This window comes from Manis pentadactyla, chromosome 8, assembly GCF_030020395.1.
Source record: "Manis pentadactyla isolate mManPen7 chromosome 8, mManPen7.hap1, whole genome shotgun sequence".
Classification (NCBI taxonomy): Eukaryota; Metazoa; Chordata; class Mammalia; order Pholidota; family Manidae; genus Manis; species Manis pentadactyla.
The window spans coordinates 4,169,582-4,196,860 of NC_080026.1; the positions used below are offsets into that span (position 1 = coordinate 4,169,582).

The 27,279-nt window shown below is 40.7% G+C and overlaps 1 protein-coding gene across 5 annotated transcripts in view; it reads left to right on the plus strand.

Annotated features, from left to right (window-relative positions):
* The window catches only part of UGGT1 (UDP-glucose glycoprotein glucosyltransferase 1), a 133,458-nt gene that overhangs the window by 101,705 nt on the left and 4,474 nt on the right, over window positions 1-27,279 (plus strand). For 4 of the 5 annotated variants that reach the window (XR_005024612.2, XR_005024611.2, XM_036884354.2 and 1 more), the window contains 11 exons: window positions 2,132-2,290; window positions 2,777-2,862; window positions 4,526-4,610; window positions 5,725-5,813; window positions 6,296-6,400; window positions 7,592-7,676; window positions 8,649-8,831; window positions 9,835-9,995; window positions 10,981-11,095; window positions 24,688-24,804; window positions 25,289-25,457. Coding sequence is in view for 2 of the 5 variants with exons in the window: in XM_036884354.2 (XP_036740249.2) it covers window positions 2,132-2,290; window positions 2,777-2,862; window positions 4,526-4,610; window positions 5,725-5,813; window positions 6,296-6,400; window positions 7,592-7,676; window positions 8,649-8,831; window positions 9,835-9,995; window positions 10,981-11,095; window positions 24,688-24,804; window positions 25,289-25,457 (1,354 nt within the window). In the remaining 3 variants the exon portion in view is untranslated. Of the gene's footprint in view, window positions 1-2,131; window positions 2,291-2,776; window positions 2,863-4,525; window positions 4,611-5,724; window positions 5,814-6,295; window positions 6,401-7,591; window positions 7,677-8,648; window positions 8,832-9,834; window positions 9,996-10,980; window positions 11,096-24,687; window positions 24,805-25,288; window positions 25,458-27,279 lie in introns of those variants that run through there. The other variant, XR_005024613.2, reaches the window with a different exon arrangement.

The following is a 27,279-nucleotide window of genomic DNA, read 5'->3' on the forward strand; positions in this document are numbered from 1 at the left end:
CTGGCTATTCTGGGTTCTTTGCTGTTTGGAGTCAGCCTGTTAATATCTGTAGAAAAGGCTGCTGGGACTTTGATAGGGATTACATTAAATCCCTAGATCAGTTTGGGGAATATTGCCATCTTAACAGTATTAAGTGTTCTGATCCATGAATATGGTATGTCTTTCCATTTATGTAGGTCTTTAATTTCTTATAGTAATGTGTAGTTCTTAGTATACAAGCCCATGCAAGATCATGTCAAAATAGAAGTAGTTTTACTTCTTTCTTTCCCGATGTCTTTTATTTAATTCCCTTGCCTAGTTGGGAAATTGTAAAATTACTAATTCACTCTCTTGTTGTAGATCTATTTAGATTTTCTGTTTCATCTTGAGTCAGTCTCTGGAGTTTGTGTCTCTTAGAATTTGATCCATTATATCCAGGTTAACTAATTTGTTGGTATACGGTTGTTCATAGCATTTTCTTAAAGCCTTTAAGCTTAGTAGTGTTTCCTTTTTCCTTGCTGATTTCAGTAGTTAACTGTTCTCTTTTTTTTCCAGTCAGTTTAGCTAAATGTTTGTCAATTTGTTAATATTTTTGAGGAACTGGTTTTTGGTTTCCTTGATTCTTCTCTGTTTTTCCGTTCTGTGTTTCATTTATTCCCATGTGAATGTGTTTTGACCCTGAGGCCAGTGATGACCCTTTTGTGCCAGCCCATTTTCAGTAGAGGGCTCACGGTATGATCTTGCTGATGTCTTCACAGGCCTCACTCTCTGCATTCAGCTGAGTGGATTAACAGGATTAAAAGACATGGTCTGGTCTTTCAAGGAATTTAGAGCATCTCACACCCCCTTCCTTTTTAGGCCTTTGCCTCTGTGTTTGCTGTCTCCTGCTATAATTGAAACCTGTTTCCTGGTTCTATCTTCTTGGGAAATGAGAAGCCAGGAAATTGAAGATAGTAACCAAAAGACTTCTCAGCCTTCTTTTCATTAGGTTAAATAACTCTACTTTCTTTAAGAAGATTCCCTTTGGTGCTAAGTTAGGGGGGAGTGTGTGTGTACATACTTGACATATTGTCCACCCCAGTCCTATCCACTGTATTTTTAACATGTAGGAAATAGAACCTTTGCCCATGAGGAACCGGCTTTTATTGAAGAGATTATAAAATAGCCACAAAAAGCTCTCAGGTACAGTGTGAGGAAGTACAGAATCAGTGACCAAGCAGGTTTCTTCGTATCTTCAGTTTTTGCTGCCCTTTCTTAGGCTTCCTCCAGTTTCTCTGCATTCACTGACGATGCAGAGCCTGAGACTTGTGAGCATGTGGAGGTTTACCTCTTGGCTCTCAGTATATTTTAGAATTTAGTGTTGCAGTAACATATTAAGCTCCAAATAGTGCAGTATTAGTGTTAGATAGCCAGGTCTGAAGCCTGGGATAGAAACTCATTATTTAGCTAAAGCCAAGCTGCCCCAAGATCTGGCAGTTATACAATATTTTCTGCTGGGAATCAGTTAATTTAGGCAGTTGGTATATAACATGAATGGTTTTATGCCATTATGGAGCCATTGAATACATTTTGGACATTTGCATTTAGAACAGCTATATTTTTAGCTAAAGGCCAGGAATTTGCATTTTTCTCTGATGTTTCTCTGATGTTTCTCATTGTTGCTCTGTTTTCTCATGTAGATCTTCTCCGTTCTTTCTCTTAGAGCTGTTGGGCAGCTGCTTATATGCTTTTTCCCATACTTCCTTCCTAGGTCAGTCTCCTTTCATCTATACTTTCAGAATAACCTCTTTATCGTTCTTCTTTCCTTTTTCCTGACTCTTTTTGAACCCACCTAGTTTTTTAAATTGTATACAGTTGGTAACCACCAGCGCAGTGCCGATCCGGAGCATTTCTGTCACCCCAGAAAGTTCCCCTTTGCCCGTTGGCAGGTACCCCCTCCTTGGCCCTAGGCAATGGCTGATGTGCTTCGTCACTGTGGTTTTGCCTTTTCCTGAGTTTCTTAAACATGTGAGCTGACATATATACATGTAGCCTTTGTGTCTGGCTTCCTTCGCTGTGCGTGGTGCTGTTGTAGTTCATCCGTGCTGCATGTACCAGCAGTTTGTTTCTGATTGCTGAGTAGTCATCAGGTGATTTAATTTCGGTATTGTAGGTGGACAGCGTGGTGGCTGCCGAGTACGAGCTGGAGTACCTCTTACTAGAAGGTCACTGCTATGACATTACCACAGGCCAGCCCCCACGCGGACTGCAGTTTACACTGGGAACCTCAGCCCAGCCCGTCACTGTGGACACCATCGTTATGGCCAACCTGGTAAATAGTCAGCCTGCCACATGCTGGGCAGTTAGCCTTCTGGACATGAGTGAGGTGAAAATTCATAATTGACTGACTTTGGTCAATATGAAAACCTGAAGTTTAGTTACACTTGTATATTGGAATTGTGTGTCAACTTAAAGGACCCATGGTAGAATATTCTGCTGTAATGCATAGACCCCTGAAAACGCACTGCTTATGAGCTGAGAGGGTTTTTCCTTCTTTGGAGGTTAGCAGCTTATTCACACATCACACACTGATTCCCACTGAAGCACAGCTCAAGGGCAGACCTCTTGGCTTGACTGGCCTGCGTTTTGTTAGTGTTTCTAATGTGTAGTGTTTTTTTTTTTTTTTGGAGGGCCCTGATGAACTATCCTATTTAAAATATAGGTCTGACTGATATTTCAGAAAAAGAAATAACTGAACCTTAGAAACAGTGTTTTGATGTTTCAAAGAAAAGTAAAATTGTCTTTCCTTCTGTTCCAGGGCTACTTTCAGTTAAAAGCCAACCCAGGCGCTTGGATTCTCAGACTAAGGAGGGGACGTTCTGAAGATATTTATAGGATCTATAGGTAAGACTAAGTGATGCGGTGCATTTCTTCAGAACCTCTCGAATTGATCACTGCACTGGCTGTTAGCCCGGGAATAGAGTTTAATTTATAATTGTATGTGTGTTAAAACAGTGCTTTTCCAGGAAACTAAGTATGGCATAATTGTCTGGAAATAATTGGATAGTAAGTGGTATAAACTTTTAAGAAGAATTGTAGTTGTCAGTCGTCAGTCGTTCCTTTGTGTTAACAGTATCTCCGAGTCAAATCACCTGTCACTGTGAACCCATGGGCAGATGAGAAATTGAGTCATTCCAAGAAAGGGGAAAAGAACAGAACAGTCAGACTTTTCTACCCAGACAGGATACTGCTCAAGCCCGAGTGAGCTGCGCACACAGTGTGTGTGTCAGCCTTGGTGGCGAAGCCCGGGGCCGGCACTGGCTTCCCAGTCGGTGAAGGGGAAGCACTTGAGGAGCAGGCTTTGCTTCAAGAGTTTGCTACAAATGACTCAGTTTAAAAAAATTGTACTGCCTTTTAAGGAGGTAGGTCTAAATTCTGTTTAACACAATTGAAATTAGTTTTAGACTGTGTGAAAAGACACCCTCCCTGTCTGTGTTTTTAGTGAATGATCTCCATGGGAGTGTATCTAAAGCACCCTCTTGTCGAGTCCTCATCTTAGCCCCAGAGGATCTTACTGGCACGTGAGCTCAGTGTGGGTCACTACATGTTTGTTACCCAGGAATAGAAGGGTTTTGCACTGTAGTAACATCTTCAATGTAAATAGTACGTTGTCCTCTAAATAATATTTTCCCCAAATACGGTTTTACAGAATTTTACTCTGTCATGAGGACTTTATCTGTTGCCCTCCTAAGTCTGTCCCCTCTGTGCGCCTCTCCCTGTTTGGGGCTCTTCCCTCGGTGTCTCCCATGGAATCCCCCAGTCTCTGCAGTGTTCCGTGTTCCCTAGCACTGTCTCACCCTTGCCTGAGGACTCTGCTCTCTGAATTCAGAAGATACATATTTTATCATGGCTGTCTGCAATTAATACCTTGAAACTTGGTGACTGGAAATTTTAGACATTTTACTTGCTTAGTAGGAAATAATATTTAAAAATTTTCCTCCTCTGCCCCATTTACCTGCAAATAGAACTTGTTATACAGTTCTTTCTCCATAGTGTGGACACCGGATTGAATAGGGCCTGGGCTCAGCTGACTGTGTGCCTGGGCAGATTAGAGTAGATGCCTTTCTGAAACTCTGAGGTAGAATCACGCTCTGCTACTTGCCCGTGAGTGTAAGTGCTGCGTGTGGTGACGGGCAGAGCGGCCGCTGCCCTGGCGCTCCCTTACTGAGGGCGCGGTGCTCGCTCAGACCCTGTGGGTACATACGGTGCTCACACTCATCGTGGGCTTGCTGGTCTAGGAGCCCCTGGCTCTCTGAAAGGTAACTGAAAGAGGGGCTCAGGAAGGAAGTGTGAGCTCAGGAAGGAACTGCTTGCCACGCTCAGTGTTTAAGGGACAGAGATTTTTACAAGTGCATCTGTGTTAGCTTGAAAGGGCAGGTTGTGAGAAAATCATTTGTTCTGAAAAACTCCTTTGTGATAAAGATGATAATGTGGCAGATGGATGTCAGAGTATTTACTGCACGGTGATTTGTAATGTCCATCTTATCCTCTTTCTTTTCTCTCTCAGCCACGATGGTACAGATTCTCCACCTGATGCCGATGAGGTGGTGGTGGTTCTCAACAACTTTAAGAGTAAAATTATTAAAGTGAAGGTGAGTTTTATGTATTAAGGCAGTCACTCTTTCATAGTTGGTAAAAGTAACATATTCTCATAGTCAGAAACAATTACCTAAAGATTTGTATCTTTGAACCAGCCCCAAACTATGTGAGATAATGGATACGTTAACTCTGATAATAATGCTATTATTGTGTTAATCATTTCACAGTGTACATGTATATCAAATCATCACACTGTGCACTTTGATATCAGTTATATCTCAGTAAAGCTGGGGCGGGGGGCAGAAACCAGCCCAAGACTTTACTTCATCTTTGGAGTTTTATTGTAGCATTTATAAAAATACTGTTTTAAATGCAAAATGTATTTTGTAAATATGTGTTTGTGGCTTCCTTCTGCTGAGAGATTGTACCTTTTGGATAGTCTTATTGAGGAGTATGAAAATCTCCTTTACTCTTTCATATAGATACTGTGTTGCTTTTATAGCCACAATTCACATTCTTATTGATGACTTCATTCTCAGAAAATTGGAGAGAATGCCAGTGAAAATTTCAACAACAGTAACTGGTAGCCCTATTTAATTTCTTCTCACCTTCACTTTCTCAGTTCTCAGAACTTTGCAGTTATTAGTGCCTTAAATTCAAGTAAAAGATGTCATAGGATAAATAATCACTGCACACAGTAAAATCTAAAGCTGACTACATAAGGTTGAGCAGAAAAATGATCCGTAAACTGTAGAGATGATTCTTTGTACTAGTAAATCCTGAAAAAAGCCTGTGGCATGGAATGCCTCCTTCCTGATAGGTCACGTGGGCTGTGCTTCCCCTACAACTAGCTGCTAGCTTGAGAAATTGTGCTTCTCTTTTTGCTCAGACTCTGTTTTCTCTACAGTTGAATTTGAGGTTCTTTGCCCATGTTTCAAACTGAAAACTGTTGCTGTCTAATTAAAAGAGGTTGCATCTCCTCACCCAAGGTTTTGATATGATGTGATGAAGACACCCCATCAATTAATCCTGATGCTGGGTGGGTCGGACTGGCTCGCGGGGAGTTGTTCTGCATTGCTGACAGCCTCACCCTGTACATCCGGGGAAAGTCACTCTAACGCTGTGAAAGCCAGTGAGAGGAATAAGATTCATCACGTGTGATTGCAGGTTCAGAAGAAGGCAGACATGGTGAATGAGGACTTGCTGAGTGATGGAACTAATGAGAATGAGTCTGGATTTTGGGACTCCTTCAAATGGTAAATTGGCTTCATGAACTAATACTTCTAAGGAAAAATTGAGATGTAAGCACCATCCCTCCCTTCTTTTTGGTATAATAACCCTGCCTGGGCCTTTCAGACTCTGCTCTGTGTAGCCTGTCCCCTGTTGACCGAGCGAGGCCGACAGCCCCCACGGTGCCACTGTTTCTCTCCCGGGCGCCTGGGCTCCCGTGGGCTGTGCCCACCCTCTGGAGAGCGGAGTGATGATGGCGCTGTGCACGTCACGTGGCACTGATGGACTCTGTAGACGAGCCTGGGTTCAGTCTCCTGCACAGCACAGCACCCTGCAGGCAGCATCCTTCTCGTTCCTGTGGCCGTTTGCTGGCCTTGTGCTGCCCCCTCTGCGTCGCCCCCCAGGGAAGGGACAGAGTGGGAAGCACAGTCCCTTCACCTCTCCCCTCACAGGCTGTGGCTCTGTACCGGCATTTCAAGTGTTCTTGTTTTTACCTTGATTATTACAGGGGCTTTTCCGGCGGACAGAAGACTGAGGAAGTGAAACAGGATAAAGATGACATAATTAACATTTTCTCCGTTGCATCTGGTCATCTCTATGAAAGATTTCTTCGGTTAGTCATGTGGATTATTTCAGTGTGTATGAATGAATTTGTCACAGTATTTTTATTTAGAGAGTCAGTATTTTATGGGATTCTGCCTGTTACACTCCTGTGTGTTTTGAGGCCCTCTGAGGATTGTGAGTAGGTTACATACACAATTGTGTTTGTTTTGAGATGCTAACCTCATGAAGTCGAGCTGTATAGTAGATACATCTGTGTGGATATTACAAAGGTATAAGCTGTTAATATCACTGTGCATGTATTTTAAGTAGTGGTGTTTAATTGGCCACCAAGCATTGCTTAAACCAGAAGTTAGGAGGTTAGCATAGAGAATAAGTGGACTAGGACCATGGACCTGCCTTCTAACGATCCATAGGATTTTAGAGTGAGGAGGGATTGTAGTTCTTTTATGAAAACAGCTGTTTAGTAGACAGACTGAGACTCACTGGGTGCAGGGACTGGCGTGAGGTCACAGCCAGAGGCAAGGAGGTCTCCAGGGATCCGGGGCCAGGGCTTGGCTGTGAGTGACTTCCTGATGCCAGGGTTCTTCTGACTTAGCTTGCCACTACACATCAGTGATGAGCAGCGAAGTGCCACTTTACTCCTGTTTAGCCCTCCTGTTTCCAAGAAATCACATCTGACCTAAAGAAAGTAGTACTGTCAGGTGTTAGCAAGAACTGAACTTAATTCGATTCCTTGACTCAGGATTTGTTCTGGATTGTCTTCCAAGTAGGGAGTCCTGGAAGTGAAGCCCCTTTGCCATCCCCTTGCCTCTCCTGGCTCACCTCCCCACAGGCCTCCCGGGTCAGGCTGCGGGAGGCAGCGCGGTCACACGGAGCTGCTGTGACCTCCTGCAGGCTTTCCTGGGAGAGGGCTGTGGTCACTTAACCACAACCCCACTGTTCATTTGCACCATCGTCAGTGCATCAGGTCGTGAGCAGATGATTCAGGATGGAACATAATTAAGTCATTTGCGTTTGTCAGATATATTTTTATGGGTGAGAAACACTGCCTCTCTTCCATGCAGTGCTAACTTTATAAGAGTAAGTGAGTGTGTCTTTCCATTACTAAGGTGCCCTCTGCCTAAGTGAGCTGTTGGTTAGAACTGGCACGAAGAACATTAAGCAGTCCTGTGATGGACTCTGTTTGATTTTGTTGTGATGAAAAAGCATTAAAAAATTATGATTTGCTTTTGTTTGACAGCATAATGATGCTATCAGTCCTGAAGAATACCAAAACTCCTGTGAAATTCTGGTTCTTGAAGAATTATTTGTCCCCCACATTTAAGGTTTGTTTTCCCATGAAAAGGAAAATATTCTTATTAAGGAAGTATGTGCAGTATACTTTTTACTATTTCTATGTTGTCTGTATAGTTTTTAACATTCCCTTTCATATGGCTACCCTAACTCATTTGCATATTTTATGTTGATAATTCCTCCAGAATGGTCTCTTTGGGGGGGATAGTTGTTATAGAACTGAACACAAAATTAATACCTGTTTGAAGTTTGGATAACATGAAGGAGAGCCCATGTCTTTGTTCTGATGCGCGGACGCGCCCCCCTCGGAGTGGGCCTGCTGCGGTTTCCTGGGAAGTTTAGTGCCGCCGCCCGGCGAGGGGGTGGTTTGTTCTGCTGGGAGCGACTGCCCAGTGACCTGTGGAAGTCATGCTTCATCCCTGCAAAGTGGAAAGTGCACTTGGAAAGCTTTCTTCTTTATTTATACCAGTATTTGTCATCTGAACTGATTTGTTTGTCTCTTTTGCCGTTATTCTATAGACATTGTTATGCAACTGTGTTCAGTGATATCTCTGCTAGATATGTGATTAATTTCTGGTCCCCTGAAGGTACTTGTATTTGGAACCTGAAAGACTTAATGGCAGCAGATTTGTTTGGAATATTTGGGTTTGCCTGTCATTCCCTGGGTTAGATCTGTGAGAGGCTTAAAGTCAACCTCAAAAAAACATTCTCCTGCAAGGAAGTTTAGACAAATGGAATTAAAGCTCATTTCCCTTACATGCACATGTATTGGTTATCCGAAAGCCTTCGTGGCCCGAGTTGTCATTTCATGTGGTGAACAGAAGTTATAAAGAAGCGGGGATTTGATAAACATTTGTGTCTTTTATGTAGTCACATTAGTCAGAGTCACAGTTCTATGTCAGACCACTGTTAGGGTAAATGTGCTTCTCTTGTGCCATGATCTTGGTGGTTGACTTATGTCCTGAAGAGTTGAGACTTTGGTTTTCTCTGTATTTATGTCTTAGGAATTTATACCTTATATGGCAAATGAATACAATTTCCAGTATGAGCTTGTTCAGTACAAGTGGCCCCGGTGGCTTCATCAGCAGACTGAGAAGCAGCGCATCATCTGGGGTTACAAGATCCTCTTCCTGGATGTGCTCTTCCCGCTCGTTGTGGACAAGTTCCTGTTTGTGGATGCTGATCAGGTTAGCTCTCAGAGGCCAGATTCAACCGTTGTAGTAAAGGCATTAGTTATGGGAATATATGCTTATTTTACAGTATTTAGAATATATGGAAAGGTCACTTTTTAAGTTTGCATTTTTGTATCTCCTTTTCATCTTTTTTTTTCCTGGGTCCCTTTCAATAGTTGTGATTACATTGTGTATGCAGTTTTATATCTTATTTTTAATTCATTTAACATGCAGACTAAAATTGGGAAGTTGAGGTTGAACAATGCTTGCCATTATCTCCAGTTATTTGCCCAAAAGTACTGATGTGGGTAAGAGAGGAAGCTCAAATTGTGCAGTTGCCCAGCCTTGACAGTATGGGACTTACCAGGAACAGATAGATATTCTTCCTGCTGTCGAGGTTTGATTTAATTAAAAGGAACACAGTGCAATTTTATAGCATGCAAACTCAAAAAGTGTAGATTTACTTCTACTTTACAGCTTTCCCCTTACTTGAATTGGCTGAAGCCTGAGTTAGGCATCTGAGTGGAAGTGCTAGCATGTGTGCAAAAGTCATTTGGACAAAGCCTTCATCCACATTCTTTGCAATTCCCTCTCACCAGGCTCACTTACGTCACTACCAGGTCAACTCAAAGCATACTCTCCTGATTCTAATAGAAGCACCCTTAATCCTTAGTGAGCGCTTCCTGTGTGTAGGCATTCCACTTCTGTCCATGTGTCAATTTATGGAATCCTCCCAGCAACCTGTGAGAATGTCCATTTTACAGAAGAAGAACCTGAGTCACGGGGGGTGCTAAGCAACGTAAACTTGTTTTATTTCTACTCTTTTTGAATAGTTAGGATACTGTGTGCCGAGCACTAGGCTAAGCATCACGTGGTAGTGAGGGCAGGCGGCACTCAGGCTCCCTGGGCCTGCCTCTGGCACTTGTGCCAGTACCCGCTGACCTGCCCCTCCTGATGCCTTCAGCGAGGCCCCTGTGCAGGGTTGCTGAGCAGTGATGTGTGATCTGCTTTTGTCCAGATTGTGCGAACAGATCTGAAAGAGTTAAGAGACCTCAGCTTGGATGGCGCGCCTTACGGTTATACTCCCTTCTGTGACAGCCGAAGAGAAATGGACGGCTACAGGTTCTGGAAATCGGGGTACTGGGCCAGCCATTTAGCTGGGCGAAAGTATCATATCAGGTACCAATTCACTGGCTTTCAAGTTAATTTTGTGTATTTAAAATTGTGAATAGGTAATATGACTCAGAAGTAAAAATTGTGTACAGTGAATAAAGTCTTCCCAATCCTGTCTCTCTATCCTGTTACCACTCCCACAGCAGAAAATCTGTTCATCTGCTGAATGCCCTCCAGTGTCTTAATTCCTACAAGACATGACATCTTCTTTACACAAAACAGGCCATCCTGTTTACGGCTCTGTGCCTTGCTTTCAGTGCTTAGCATCTCAAGTAGTTCTGGCTATACCACTATGTAGGGACCTTCTTCATACCCACATATTATTCCAGTAAGTGTGATATTTGGTCTTTTGCTAAGATATACAATGTTGCAGTGAGTAAATACACTCTTTTGTATATTTCAAGTCTACAAGATAAATTCCTAGGACCCCTGGATCAAACGGTGTATGCATTTGTTGCTTTTCTAATGAACACTTACATTATCTTCTCTGGGCCCAGTGTGCTTGGAAGATTTGGAGGTAGGGGGCCTGTAGGAGGCAACACACACAGAAATGTTGGGCATGTGATGTCAGTATTAATACAGTTCTTCTGGACCAAGAACATAAAGTAACATTAGGGCTTTTTTCCCTTCAACATAGAAGACATCTTCAGGATATCTGACTAATTGTTATTTATCAGTTACTATAGCTTTTATTACCTAATCTGTTGACATTTGCCTGAAACCTTCTTTTGTTGGAGATGCTTTTGTTTGGAAGGCAGTCAAGTGAGGAAGAGTGACAGAGTGAGCCTGTGTGACAGAGTGCACGTTCTGTAATGTTCTTCCTTAGGCATCTTCGAAGTAGCACATACTGACCCTGAGTTCCACTGTGGGGCCTCGCTTACCTCTTCAAAGAGAAGCCAGCATGTTTGCCTAGTGACCTGTCCCATCATTCAGTGGGGCTACTTTTTCTGTCATAATCCATGGTTGTAACAAATTGATCTTCTCTATCCAGTGCACTGTATGTCGTTGATCTGAAGAAGTTTAGGAAAATAGCTGCTGGTGACAGACTTAGGGGACAGTACCAAGGTCTGAGTCAGGATCCCAACAGCCTTTCAAATCTTGACCAAGTAAGTGGCTATATTTTTGGTTAACACTTTCAGTGATGCACATAAAATGTTGTGTTGAAAATGAAGTGTTATTTGCTTCTTAGTTTTCTCTTCCAGTTGGACAGTGTTTTGTTTCTTCATGGGAAGAAATTGTGTGTATGTGTATGTGACATTTTTATCTGTCCTCAAGAGAAGACCTAGTGAAAAATGTCAGAGGCCTGGAGTTGGCTTGGAAGGGAAAGGGAAGGAGGATGCTGCCTCTGGACCGTTACCTTTTAATTTTGTACCTAGACTAACCTGATACATTTGCTTCTCTGCCTGGTAGGATCGATCTGTTTCTCTTCTTAAGAACTACCTAGCTCAGGGTTCACCATATAGAGTAGAGCATCATAATTTGTCCTTTTTTCTACAATCAGAAACTATGTTATTTTTAAAGAAGTTTAGCTGAATCATTGTTTATTGATCCTAACCAGTTTTCAGGGGTGAGATTATAGCGTGTTTTAGTCTCACATACTTTGTTTTTCTTATATCTACCTTAAACATTTTTAAAACTTTGTGCTATATAGCACCCATAAAGAAAAGTGTACAAAACAAAAATGTACAAATACATACATACTCATATGTATTCAATTACCACAAAGAAAAAAATACCCATATACCACCAGCTAATTCAAGAAATAGGACGTTACTAGCATCCCAGAAGCCTCTCTTCTTCTCTGACAAAGGCACCCTTCTTCTCTACCCTGACTTCGTGGTAATCACCCATTGCTTTTCTTTATAGAATTACTATGTGAGCATGTGTCTTTGAATACTCCCTAGTTTTGTCTCTTTTTTCTCTGTATCTCAATAGGATTATGTAAGATGTTCTCGACTGAATCTTACTTCTGCTTGACATCATGTTTGTGAGACTCATCCATGTTTGTTGTGAATAATGGTACTAGTTTTATTTATCTGTTCTGCCTTTGGGTTGTTTCCTGTTTTTGTCTTCATGGGTAGTGCTGCTGTGACCATTCATGCACAAGTCTTGGTGCATGTTTACACATATTTCAGCTGGGTGTACAACTACAAGTGGAATTGCTGGATTATCAGATATGTGTATCTTTATCTTTACTAGATGATTCCAGCTTCTTAAAGTATTTGTAATTTATACTCCCATCAGCAGTGTAAGAATTCCTGTTGCTCCATGTTTTGACCAATACTTACTGTCAGTATGTTAATTTGGTAGATGTAAGCTGGTATCCCATGTGGCTTTCAGTTGGAGAGTTTAATCCATTTACATTTAATGTAATTATTACTGAGGTGGGATTTACATCTGCCATTTCCTATTTGTTTTCCTAGAAGTCATCTGTCTTATGTTTTTCAATTCCTACATTACTTTTTTTTTTGTACTACATTCTTCTATGTTAAATAGGCATTTTAATTCCCTTTTTCTTTTACTATATATTTTTTAGTTATTTTCTTAATTGTCCTGGTGATTATCAGTAACACTTTATGACAGTCTAGTAAAATTAATAACAAGTTAATTTCAGTAGTATTCAAAAACCCTATTCCTATATAGCTCTGCTTCCCCACAGTTATTATGGTACAATTTACATGTTTATACATTAAATATCCATCAACACAGATTTATAATTATTACTTTTTTGTAGTTGTTCTTTTAAATTAAAGGAGTTCCAAACAAGAAATGCATTGATACTGTCTTTTTTATTTACCTACATACCCTTTTATTTCTTCATGTGGATTTGAGTTGGGGTGTCCTTTCCTTTCGACCAGGTCTCCCTTTAGTATTTCTGGTATGATGGCTTTGGCACCACAGACTCTCAGAGAATGTGTACATTTCTTCATGGTTTTGAAGAAAAGTTTTTCTGAATATAACATTTGTGCTCGACAGTTTTTTCTTTCAGCACTTTGAATATATTGTTCTGCAGCCTGCTGGCCTCTATGGCTTCTGGTGAGAAATCAGCTGCTATCTTGAGATGACATGAGGGTGAGGCCTGTGACAAGATGCCTTGTCTGACAAGTCACTGTCTCTTGCTCGTTTCAAGGTTCTCTATCTTGATAGTTCGTTTGATTATGGTGCATCTAGGTGTTGGTCTCTTTTGAGTTTACCCTACTTGGAGTTCATTTTTGGATGTGTAGATTAATGTTTCTCATCAAACTTGGGAAGTTTTTTATTTATTTAACTCTTCTTTCTGTCCCTTTCTCCTCTTGGGACTCCCATTATATGTATGTTGGTATATTTGATGGTATTCCCAAAGGTCTGAGGTTCTATTTATTTTTATTCATTTTTTTGCTCCTCAGACTAAATCATGTCAATTGAACTATCTTCTGTTGACCTGATTCTTTTTTCTGCCTTATCAAACATTTGGTTGAACCCTTCTAGTGAATTTTTCCTTCAGCTAATGTATTTCTCAATTCCATATTTTCTGTGCAGTTCTTTTGTATGACTATTGCCTCTTTATTAGTATTCTCTAATTTTTGAAACATTCTCATACTTTCTTTAGTTCTGCTAGGGATGGTTTCTTTTGGCTATTTGACCATATTTAAAAGACCTGGTTTAAAGTCTTTGTCTTATAAGTCCAATGTCTGGGGCTCCACAAGTACAGTTTCTATTGACTGCTTTTTTCCTTGTTTTATATGAATCCTCTGTTTTTGCATGCCTCTTCATTTTTGTTGAAAACTAAAGATTTCAAATAATAGTGTGACAACTCTGGACATCAGATTCCCCCCCCAAGTTTGTTGTCACTGCTTGTTGTACTAGCTGTTTTTTTGTGCCTCCTGAATTAGGTCTGTGAAATCTGTATTTTTTGTCTGCCTGGTTAGCTTAGTGGTCAGCTAAAATCGGACAGAGATCCTAAGTGCTCACAACCAGTGAGACTGCCAGTCTTTGCCAAAAACCACTGGGTGCATGTTGGGGCACATCCTCAGCAGTCAGTAAGGCAGCTTACAGCTCAACTTAGCTGTCATTTCCGGCTGCAAGAAGAGGCAGAGGTGAGAGCTTGGGCTTTCTTAGGCTTGCCTTGATGGTGCGCATAGCCCTGAGCGTGCTCAGAGCCTTGCATGTGTACCTGCCTTCTATATTCCCAAGAGTATGTCTTTTCCTTTCAAAGCTTCCTAGGGACATCTCATTCTTCAGTTTTTCCTTTTGAGATTTTTGGTGTTGTACCTCAGAGAGCCTCAGGAAGCTTAACACATGAACACATCTGTGAAGAAGAGGCTTTTAGCGTTGGGCAGGTTCAAGTGAGAGTGAATAGAGACAGGCCGTTACAGTACAAGCTTGCAGGGAACCACCAGTTAGGTCAAATAACGACTCCACTTTGGGAATGAAGCTCGGAAAGACCTCCAGACTTGTTCTCCTCCAGTATGGGAATTCAGGCTGTTATTTTTTTGAGGCTGATGGGGAGCAGGAGAATGGGAGAAAGGTCAGTTTAAAACACCATAGAGCTCACTGTTCTTCCCGACATTCAACCATTTTTGTTGACTTATACATGCACCTTGGGTTGCTGCAAGCCTTTGGTTAATTTCCAGAGTTCTGAAAAAGTTGATCCTACTTTTTGCTCATTTTTTGGCTGCTTTTATGGAGGGGTGAATTTTCAGAGCTCCTCACTCGGCTATTTTTGCTGATGTCACTCTCCATTATGGTCTTAACTTTGTATTTCCTTAATCAGAGATGAAGTTAAGCACCATTTTGTGTGTTTATGGAAATTCAGGTACTCTCTTTTTGTGATGTGCCTATTGAAGGGTTTGGGTGGTTTAATTTTTTCCTTCTGGATTTATGGTCATTCTTTATGTACACTGGTAGTATATTCTTTGTTGGTTTTGCATGTTGCAGAATTTCCCACTTGGACTCTCTTAGTGATTATATTTTCTTTTTTTTTTTTTTTTTTTTTTTTAAATAATTATTTTTTATTGAAGGGTAGTTGACACACAGTATTACATTACATGAGTTTCAAGTGTACAACACAGTGGTAGAACATTTATATACATAATTCTAGGTTCCAGCTATCACCCTACCAGGCTGTTACAATATCTTGACTATATTCCTTATGCTATACATTACATCCCGGTTACTAATTTATTTTACCATTGGAAGTCTGTCCTTTTTTTTTTTTTTTTTTTTTGTGAGTGCATCTCTCATATTTATTGATCAAATGGTTGTTAACGACAATAAAATTCTGTATAGGGGAGTCAATGCTCAATGCACAATCATTATTCCACCCCAAGCCTAATTTTTGTCAGTCTCCAATCTTCTGAGGCATAACAAACAAGTTTTTACATGTAGAACAAATTCTTACATAATGAATAAGTTACATAGTGAACAGTACAAGGGCAGTCATCACAGAAACTTTTGGTTTTGCTCATACATTATGAACTATAAACAGTCAGTTCAAATATGAATACTGATTTGGTTTTTATACTTGATTTATATGTGGATACCACATTTCTCTCTTTATTATTATTATTTTTAATAAAATGCTGAAGTGGTAAGTAGATACAAGATAAAGGTAGAAAACATAGTTTAGTGTTGTAAGAGAGCACATGTAGATGATCAGGTGTGTGCCTGTAGACTATGTGTTAATCCAAGCTAGACCAGGGCAATAAAACATCCACGTATGCAGAAGATTTCTCTCAGAACGGGGGGGTGAGGTTCTAAGCCTCACCTCTGTTGATCCCCAATTTCTCACCTGATGGCCCCCCTGCGACTGTGCCTGTCTTAGGTTGTTCCTCCCTTGAGGAATCTTACCCGTCTCTGGCTAACCAGTCATCTTCCGGGGCCATACAGGGAAATGTGAAGTTGGTAAGTGAGAGAGAAGCCTTATTGTTTGAAAAAGTTAGCTTTTTACTTCTTTGCATATTTATGCCCTGTGGCTTCTATGCCCAGCATTTGTCTTGAGGTATCTTTACCACTTGGAAGAATTATGATACTCGGTAAATTTGATATGAGGCACGAATTCTATTTAAGGGTTGTAATTAGGAAGGAAGAAGAAAAGCTATAGAAGTAGCAGGCGGAAGAAAACATGGGAAGATTGATTATTTCTTTGATATATCTTCTTGTAGAGTAACTTCAGCATGTATAGGTTTTAAGCTACTACTTAAATTGCACACACACATTAACATAATAGGAGTATAGTTACATAACCAAAGCATACCTGTAATTACCAGCCATCTGCAGTGAAACCAAGAAAACCAGTTAGGCACCTTAGGCATTTGTGAAAACTTATCTATGATATGGTGGATATTGTCCAAATGAACTTGAACAGTCTGAGAGAAATCAGACAAATTAAAACAACCCATTCCTGGGGACTGTTCACATGCCATATGTTCTTTTAACAATAAATAGTTTGTAGTTGTAAGACTTTGGAGCGCTACAATTTGCACTTCTCCAAATTCTTGGTTGAGTTCCAACAGTATAGATCCAGTCAAATTTGTTGTTTTACTGTATGCACAGGCCAGCTTAGATATCTCCTTCCTCATTCCCATGGCAGGTCCAGGAACTGGTGGGATGAGTGCATCTACAGCTGTAGCAGTGCGTGGATCTTTGTTGGGGTTTTTTGATGATCATCTTCTGGCATGAGTCTTCCAGAGGGTGCAGATGTTGGAAGTTCTTTTTCATATCATATCTTAGTTCATTTTCGGGGTAGCCCAATTAGGCTTTGATCCTCTGTATAAACACAAACAGACCCTTTGCCTACACTTTTATATGCCCTTTATACCCTTGTGTAGAACTCGTTGGAGGTTACCACACAGGAACTGCCCTTTTTTTCTTTTTTTTTTTTTTTTTTTTGCTATCACTAATCTACACTTACATGACGAATATTATGTTTACTAGGCTCTCCCCTATACCAGGTCTCCCCTATAAACCCCTTTACAGTCAGTGTCCATCAGCATAGCAAAATGTTGTAGAATCACTACTTGCCTTCTCTGTGTTGTACAGCCCTCCCTTTTCTCCTACCCCCCCATGCATGTTAATCTTAATACCCCCCTACTTCTCCCCCCCTTATCCCTCCCTACCCACCCATCCTCCCCAGTCCCTTTCCCTTTGGTACCTGTTAGTCCATTCTTGAGTTCTGTGATTCTGCTGCTGTTTTGTTCCTTCAGTTTTTCCTTTGTTCTTATATTCCACAGATAAGTGAAATCATTTGGTATTTCTCTTTCTCCGCTTGGCTTGTTTCACTGAGCATAATACCCTCCAGCTCCATCCATGTTGCTGCAAATGATTGGATTTGCCCTTTTCTTATAGCTGAGTAGTATTCCATTGTGTATATGTACCACATCTTCTTTATCCATTCATGTATTGATGGACATTTAGGTTGCTTCCAATTCTTGGCTATTGTAAATAGTGCTGCAATAAACATAGGGGTGCATCTGTCTTTCTCAAACTTGATTGCTGCATTCTTAGGGTAAATTCCTAGGAGTGCAATTCCTGGGTCAAATGGTAAGTCTGTTTTGAGCATTTTGATGTACCTCCATACTGCTTTCCACAATGGTTGAACTAACTTACATTCCCACCAGCAGTGTAGGAGGGTTCCCCTTTCTCCACAGCCTCGCCAACATTTGTTGTTGTTTGTCTTTTGGATGGCAGCCATCCTTACTGGTGTGAGGTGATACCTCATTGTAGTTTTAATTTGCATTTCTCTGATAATTAGCGATGTGGAGCATCTTTTCATGTGTCTGTTGGCCATCTGTATTTCTTTTTTGGAGAACTGTCTGTTCAGTTCCTCTGCCCATTTTTTAATTGGGTTATTTGTTTTTTGTTTGTTGAGGCGTGAGAGCTCCTTATATATTCTGGACGTCAAGCCTTTATCGGATGTGTCATTTTCAAATATATTCTCCCATACTGTAGGGATCCTTCTTGTTCTATTGATGGTGTCTTTTGCTGTACAGAAGCTTTTCAGCTTAATATAGTCCCACTTACTCATTTTTGCTGTTGTTTTCCTTGCCCGGGGAGATATGTTCAAGAAGAGGTCACTCATGTTTATGTCTAAGAGGTTTTCGCCTATGTTTTCTTCCAGGAGTTTAATGGTTTCATGGCTTACATTCAGGTCTTTGATCCATTTTGAGTTTACTTTTGTATATGGGGTTAGACAATGGTCCAGTTTCATTCTCCTACATGTAGCTGTCCAGTTTTGCCAGCACCACCTGTTGAAGAGACTGTCATTTCGCCATTGTATGTCCATGGCTCCTTTATCAAATATTAATTGACCATATATGTCTGGGTTAATGTCTGGATTCTCTAGTCTGTTCCATTGGTCTGTGGCTCTGCTCTTGTGCCAGTACCAAATTGTCTTGATTACTATGGCTTTATAGTAGAGCTTGAAGTTGGGGAGTGAGATCCCCCCTACTTTATTCTTCTTTCTCAGGATTGCTTTGGCTATTCGGGGTCTTTGGTGTTTCCATATGAATTTTTGAATTATTTGTTCCAGTTCATTGAAGAATGTTGCTGGTAGTTTCATAGGGATTGCATCAAATCTGTATATTGCTTTGGGCAGGATGGCCATTTTAACGATATTAATTCTTCCTAGCCACGAGCATGGGATGAGTTTCCATCTGTTAGTGTCCCCTTTAATTTCTCTTAAGAGTGACTTGTAGTTTTCAGAGTATAAGTCTTTCACTTCTTTGGTTAGGTTTATTCCTAGGTATTTTATTTTTTTTGATGCAATTGTGAATGGAGTTGTTTTCCTGATTTCTCTCTCTGTTGGTTCATTGTTAGTATATAGGAAAGCCACAGATTTCTGTGTGTTGATTTTGTATCCTGCAACTTTGCTGTATTCCAATATCAGTTCTAGTAGTTTTGGGGTGGAGTCTTTAGGGTTTTTTATGTACAGTATCATGTCATCTGCAAATAGTGACAGTTTAACTTCTTCTTTACCAATCTGGATTCCTTGTATTTCTTTATTTTGTCTGATTGCCGTGGCTAGGACCTCCAGTACTATGTTAAATAACAGTGGAGAGAGTGGGCATCCCTGTCTAGTTCCCGATCTCAGAGGAAATGCTTTCAGCTTCTCGCTGTTCAATATAATGTTGGCTGTGGGTTTATCATAGATGGCCTTTATTATGTTGAGGTACTTGCCCTCTATTCCCATTTTGCTGAGAGTTTTTAACATGAATGGATGTTGAACTTTGTCAAATGCTTTTTCAGCATCTATGGAGATGATCATGTGGTTTTTGTCTTTCTTTTTGTTGATGTGGTGGATGATGTTGATGGACTTTCGAATGTTGTACCATCCTTGCATCCCTGGAATGAATCCCACTTGGTCATGGTGTATGATCCTTTTGATGTATTTTTGAATTCGGTTTGCTAATATTTTGTTGAGTATTTTTGCATCTACGTTCATCAGGGATATTGGTCTGTAGTTTTCTTTTTTGGTGGGGTCTTTGCCTGGTTTTGGTATTAGGGTGATGTTAGCTTCATAGAATGAGTTTGGGAGTATCCCCTCCTTCTCTATTTTTTGGAAAACTTTAAGGAGAATGGGTATTATGTCTTCCCTGTATGTCTGATAAAATTCCGAGGTAAATCCATCTGGCCCGGGGGTTTTGTTCTTTGGTAGTTTTTTGATTACCTCTTCAATTTCGTTGCTGGTAATTGGTCTGTTTAGATTTTCTGTTTCTTCCTGGGTCAATCTTGGAAGGTTATATTTTTCTAGGAAGTTGTCCATTTCTCCTAGGTTTCCCAGCTTGTTAGCATATAGGTTTTCATAGTATTCTCCAATAATTCTTTGCATTTCCGTGGGGTCCGTCGTGATTTTTCCTTTCTCGTTTCTGATACTGTTGATTTGTGTTGACTCTCTTTTCTTCTTAATAAGTCTGGCTAGAGGCTTATCTATTTTGTTTATTTTCTCGAAGAACCAGCTCTTGGTTTCATTGATTTTTGCTATTGTTTTATTCTTCTCAATTTTATTTATTTCTTCTCTGATCTTTATTATGTCCCTCCTTCTGCTGACCTTAGGCCTCATCTGTTCTTCTTTTTCCAATTTCGATAATTGTGACATTAGACCATTCATTTGGGATTGCTCTTCCTTTTTTAAATATGCTTGGATTGCTATATACTTTCCTCTTAAGACTGCTTTTGCTGTGTCCCACAGAAGCTGGGGCTTAGTGTTGTTGTTGTCATTTGTTTCCATATATTGCTGGATCTCCATTTTGATTTGGTCATTGATCCATTGATTATTTAGGAGCGTGTTGTTAAGCCTCCATGTGTTTGTGAGCCTCTTTGCTTTCTTTGTACAGTTTATTTCTAGTTTTATGCCTTTGTGGTCTGAAAAGTTGGTTGGTAGGATTTCAATCTTTTGGAATTTTCTGAGGCTCTTTTTGTGTCCTAGTATGTGGTCTATTCTGGAGAATGTTCCATGTGCACTTGAGAAGAATGTATATCCCGCTGCTTTTGGATGTAGAGTTCTATAGATGTCTATTAGGTCCATCTGCTCTACTGTGTTGTTCAGTGCTTCCGTGTCCTTACTTATTTTCTGCCCAGTGGATCTATCCTTTGGGGTGAGTGGTGTGTTGAAGTCTCCTAGAATGAATGCATTGCAGTCTATATCCCCCTTTAGTTCTGTTAGTATTTGTTTCACATATGCTGGTGCTCCTGTGTTGGGTGCATATATATTTAGAATGGTTATATCCTCTTGTTTGACTGAGCCCTTTATCATTATGTAGTGTCCTTCTTTATCTCTTGTTACTTTCTTTGTTTTGAAGTCTATTTTGTCTGATATTAGTACTGCAACCCCTGCTTTCTTCTCACTGTTGTTTGCTTGAAATATGTTTTTCCATCCCTTGACTTTTAGTCTGTACATGTCTTTGGGTTTGAGGTGAGTTTCTTGTAAGCAGCATATAGATGGGTCTTGCTTTTTTATCCATTCTGTTACTCTGTGTCTTTTGATTGGTGCATTCAACCCATTAACATTTAGGGTGACTATTGAAAGATATGTACTTATTGCCATTGCAGGCTTTAAATTCGTGGTTACCAAAGGTTCAAGGTTAGCCTCTTTAGTATCTTACTGCCTAACTTAGCTCGCTTATTGAGCTGTTATATACACTGTCTGGAGATTCTTTTCTTCTGTCCCTTCTTGTTCCTCCTCCTCGATTCTTCATATGTTGGGTGTTTTGTGCTGTGCTCTTTCTAGGAGTGCTCCCATCTAGAGCAGTCCCTGTAAGATGTTCTGTAGAGGTGGTTTGTGGAAAGCAAATTCCCTCAGCTTTTGTTTGTCTGGGAATTGTTTAATCCCACCGTCATATTTGAATGATAGTCGTGCTGGATACAGTATCCTTGGTTCAAGGCCCTTCTGTTTCATTGTATTAAATATATCATGCCATTCTCTTCTGGCCTGTAGGGTTTCTGTTGAGAAATCTGACGTTAGCCTGATGGGTTTCCCTTTATAGGTGACCTTTTTCTCTCTAGCTGCCTTTAACACTCTTTCCTTGTCCTTGATCTTTGCCATTTTAATTATTATGTGTCTTGGTGTTGCCCTTCTTGGATCCTTTCTGTTGGGGGTTCTGTGTATTTCCGTGGTCTGTTTGATTACTTCCTCCCCCAGTGTGGGGAAGTTTTCAGCAATTATTTCTTCTAAGATACTTTCCATCTCTTTGCCTCTCTCTTCTTCTTCTGGGACCCCTATAATACGGATATTGCTCCTTTTAGATTGGTCACACAGTTCTCTTAATATTGTTTCATTCCTGGAGATCCTTTTGTCTCTCTCTATGTCAGCTTCTATGCGTTCCTGTTCTCTGATTTCAATTCCATCAATGGCCTCTTGCATTCTATCCATTCTGCTTATAAACCCTTCCAGAGTTTGTTTCATTTCTGCGATCTCCTTTCTGGCATCTGTGATCTCTTTCCGGACTTCATCCCATTTTTCTTGCGTATTTCTCTGCATCTCTGTCAGCATGTTTATGATTCTTATTTTGAATTCTTTGTCAGGAAGACTGGTTAGGTCTGTCTCCTTCTCTGGTGTTGTCTCTGTGATCTTTGTCTGCCTGTAGCTTTGCCTTTTCATGGTGATAGGAATAGTCTGCAGAACTGGGACGAGTGATGGCTGGAAGGACTTCCTTTCTTGTTGGTTTGTGGCCTCCTCTCCTGGGAGAACAGCGGCCTCTAGTGGCTTGTGCTGCGCAGCTGCGCGCAGACAGGGTTTCTGCTTCCTGCCCGGCTGCTATGGAGTTAATCTCCGCTGTTGCTGCGGGCGTGGCCTGGCTCGGGCAGCTACTCCAAAATGGTGGAGTCGCGTTGGAGCAGGAGCTGCTGGGAGGCTATTTATCTCCGTAAGGGGCCTCCCTGCTCCCTGCAGCCCAGGGGTTAGGGTGCCCAGAGATCCCGGATTCCCTACCTCTGGATTAAGTGGCCCGCCCTGCCCCTTTAAGACTTCCAAAAAGCACCCGCCAAAACAAAACAACGACCACAAAAAAAAACAAGAAAAAAAATTTTTTTTTAATTTAAAAAAAAAAAAAAAAATTTTTTTAATTAAAAAAAAATAAGGTGGTCGTTCGTTTTTCTTTATTCTCCGGTGCCAGCCTCAGGCCTCTGCTCACCGGTCTTTCTGCCCTGTTTCCCTAATATTGGGGTCCCTGTCCCTTTAAGACTTCCAAAAAGCGCTCGCCAAAACAAAGCAGCAAAAAAGCAAAAAAAAAAAATGGTCGTGCGCTTTTCTTATGTCCTCTGTCGCCCAGCCTCCAGTGCCTGCTCACTGTTCTTGCTGCCCTGTTTTCCCAGTATCGAGGGCCCTGCACTCTGGCCCGGATGGCTGGGGCTGGGTGCTCGGCAGTCCTGGGCTCCGTCTCCCTCCCGCTCTGCCTGCTCTTCTCCCGCCGGGAGCTGGGGGGAGGGGCGCTCGGCTCCCGCGGGGCCGGGGCTTGTATCTTACCCCCTTCGCGAGGCGCTGGGTTCTCTCAGGTGCGGATGTGGTCTGGATATTGTCCTGTGTCCTCTGGTCTTTATTCTAGGAAGGGTTGTCTTTGTTATATTTTCATAGATATATGTTGTTTTGGGAGGAGATTTCCGCTGCTCTACTCACGCCGCCATCTTCCGCCCCCCCTCTTAGTGATTATATTTTCCTTTGTGGTTAATGCTTTTTGACCCCTATTGAGGTTATGAAGATGCCTTTTTATATTATATGAGCTTTATTGTGTTTTTTCTTTCAGAGTTAGATCTGTATTCCAGTAGGACTTTGTTTTATGTGTGGTGTGAGATGGAGTTCAGTTGTCACCTTTCCTGTGCACATGGTCATGTCGCTTGGTTGTCTGCTGAGGCACATTGCTTTCCAGTGCCGCCTTTGCCATCTGTGAAGCACCCATGTCCGCATGGACCTGTTTCTGGGCCCTCTTTTTTATCCCATTGGTCTGTCTATCTTCATGTCCAGACTAAAATATCTCAATTACTGTAGCTTTATGTAAGTCTTGATACTGCTAAAAAACAAAATTCAACCAAGTAAATTTGAGTATCTAGTTGATTCTATTAAGTGATTCATGAATTGGGCAGCATCCCCATCTAGCAAGTAGAGAAATGCTCTGAGCTGTACAAAATGGGAGGTTTCTAATAGGAGGGTTGGGCAATAAATTAAAGAAGAGATTAGGCATTGTTTTGGGTGCAGTCACCCTCCCTTAGGAGGAGCAGGGGCTTATGCAGATGGCCTCACTAGTGATCAGGAAATTCCAGGCTGACTGGCTTAAAGTTCCACCCCTGGGAGAGGTGAACACCGGTTAGGTTGGGCATTAGGCCCTGGCTTGGTGACTTGGCCTTAGAGAAGTGACCGCATGTCAGGCCTGTGTTTTCCTTTTTAACAGTACCCAGTAAGTCAGATTCTCCCGCCTTGTTCTTCAAGCATGTCTGAGGGTGTTCTTTGTCCTTGTTTCCCCCATATACATTTTAGAATCAGCTTGTTAAGTTCAGGACAAAAAAACACTTGCTAGGATTTTATATTTGGGTTGTGTTTAATTTCTCTCAATAATGTAGATAACTTTCTTCAAAGAGATCTTCTGTATTCTTTGTTAGAGGTGTTTCTGAGGGCCTTCACTTCTGTTTGTTGCTAGTATCCAGAACTGTGATTGATGTTTGTTATATTCAGCCACCTTGCTAATCTGTACGTGCTTTTGGACTTTGTGTTTACACAATCATAGTAGCATCTGTAAATAGTGTCAATTTTACATTTTCTGTTCCAATCTTAAATTTTAAAAAATTTCTTTTCTTTCTCTATTTGCTAGGACTCCATAATACTGAATAGAAATGTTGATAGTAGATATTGAACCAAAGACAACATTTCAGTGTTTCACCACTAAGTGTGATGCTTGTAGTAGGTGTTTTGTAGGCACTGCTCATCCAGATCCAAGGATATTCCTTCTGTTCCGAGTTTGCTACTTAAAAAATAAAATCTCTTCTCTTAGGTTTTATACTTTTTTTGACATCTGCTCAGATGATATGATTTTTCTGTTTTATTCTGTAAATATACTTAATTGCATACCAAAATACAATTTCTGAATTATATTATGTTCCAATGTGGTCACTGATTTTTTAAAATAGATTTTAAAAATAGATTTCTGGATTCTTTGTGCTATTACTGAAGAATTGTGCATTTATGTTTTTGTGTGACATTGGCTTGTTAATATCCCTGTTTTGTTTATAACAGGATTTGCCCAATAACATGATCCATCAAGTGCCAATAAAATCACTCCCTCAAGAATGGCTTTGGTGTGAAACGTGGTGTGATGATGCCTCTAAGAAAAGGGCAAAAACAATTGATTTGGTAAGCCTTCTGTGGGTCTTTTCTGCATTTCAGTCTGGTGTGGTGTAAGGCTAGGTAATCATTAACGCCCAAGTGCTCCTTTAGTGTCTCTCTAGCTGTTGTACAGCCTCTGAGAGCAGACCTGCGGCTGTGTCTCCCAGCAGCTTCTGCAGACCTCGTTTCTGCTGTCGCCTCTGGGGCTTCAGGGGCTCTTTCCACTACTTACACTTAGCATGAAGCTCCTGCTTGTCTTCGATTGTCTGTGTGCCTTGTACTTTTCCCAGACGGACTGCCTTTGCCTGCCTTCCAGTAGCACCCCACAGCTGCTTTGTAGCGGCTCCACATAAGCCACTGCCACATTGCTTCTGCTCATAGATCATTTGGCTCCAGTGTTGTTCTTCCATCCAGTTAGGACTTGTAACCCCAGAACAGAAAGACCGTTGGATTCCATTTAGCTTATACCCTTTCTTCAGCTCAGCTCAGGTATGTTGTTTGGTTTCCACAGTGTAACAATCCAATGACCAAAGAGCCAAAGCTGGAGGCGGCTGTGCGAATTGTCCCCGAGTGGCAGGACTACGATCAAGAGATCAAACAGCTGCAGGTCCGCTTTCAGAAGGCGAAGGAAACTGGAGCCACAGATGAGGAGACGACAGCACAGGAGCCAAGCTGGGAAGGTGAGCACACCTTTGCTTTACTTAAGCACAGCTTCAGGTTTCTGTTTTGTTTGTTGCAAAACAACAGAGGAACGAATAAAAGGAAAGGAAGAATCACTCATTAATCAGCACGATGTGAACCAGTAGGTGTGTCACTTTTTTTCATTTGGCCTTCTAAGCAGTATTTATTGATGATAAAATTGCTGTTCTGTTTCTCTTTTCCTTTTTTTTTGAGAAAAAAGATGCTTTAATTCTAATTATTGTTATTTAGGTTCATAAACCAAACCTGACATTTTGGGGGGTGCTTTCTTGTCTGTTCCCTTCGTTTTTCATTAAAACTGTTCAGGCACGAGTGCATGAAAACATTTAGGATCAAGGCAAAGTACATATTGATTTGAAGAAAAGTATTTTTTCAAACAAGTGTATTGGGGTAGAGGTGGAGTGTTCATATTTAATTTAGGCTGAAAATAGAAAAGATTAAGTCTTCATGTAATGTTCTCCCTACTGTGTGTACATCTCAAATGGTAGCCAGTTAAAAAACATCATTAGAATACAAAAATGACCTTTTGTAAACTATAATTCACTGGGCTCTGGATTTTAACATTTATTCAGCTTAAAACTAACTCTAAAAAAACCAGTTACAGAACATGGATCTTGAGTGATTCACCTAAACATCCTGAAGACTATGCTATGATATTAAATATCTAAAAGGTTGGATATTCACTGTAAAAATAATTAACTCAGATTCATTAGAGAAACCTCAAGGATTTCCATTAAATGTGCAAAGAATATAGATGTATTGGCCACATAAAAGAAAAACACAAATATATTAATTTAAGGAAAGAAAATTAAAGGAATCTCATTAATGTATACTACACAGAAAAAATACTGATAATGCCATTTGTTGGCGAGATGGTGAGGACACAGTTCTGGGTCTGGAGGCGGCTGTGCGAATTATCCCCAAGGGGCAGGACTACAGTCAAGAGATCAAACAGCTGCAGGTCCGCCTTGAGAAGGCGAGGGAACGGGAGTCACAGTGTGGGGACCCTGTGAAGTACCTTGCTCATGCCGCGTACTGCAACGGTCTGTTTTGAAAGCAGAAAATCAGTCGTCAGGAGCCCCGAACATGTTTGTACCTTCAATAAGTCCTCTCTTGAGAATTTACCTTAAAGAAATAATTCAGTGAAGGAAAAAATTTGTGTACATGGAGAAATTTATTTTACTATTATTTGTAAACCAAAGGCGTTAAAAAGAGTTTAGTAAACATCCAAGAATAGAGAATGATAAATGAGCAACATGGCTACATGGGAAAATGCATGTATGTTATTAAGTGAGAAAAGAAAACTCCTAACCAAAAATGTGTACATTATTACTGGAAGTAAATGCTGTACTGCTGAAAGCAGTTCAAATGCAGTGGGGGTTTGCAGGGATTTGCAGATAGTTTCCATGTTTTTAAAAACAAAAATATCTTTTTGTTTCCTTCAGAATACAGAGGATACTTGAACAAAGGTTTGAACTGCACAGTTCCGCTTATACACAGACTTTTTCAGTAAATATATTGGAAGATTTTTTGTAGATTTGTAACAATGTGAAAAAGCATTTTCTTTCTTCTAGCTTACTGTATTGTAAGAATACAGTATATAATATATATAATACATGTGTTAATTGACTGTTTATGTGTTGGTAAGGCTTCTGGTCACCAGTAGGCTGTTAATAGTTAAGCTTTTGGAAAGTCAAAATTATATGTGTATTTTTAACTGCATTGGGGTGGTCAGTGGCCCTAACCCCTGTGTTGTTCAAGGGTCATCTGTGTAATACACCAAACCAGCCTCTAAAAATTTTG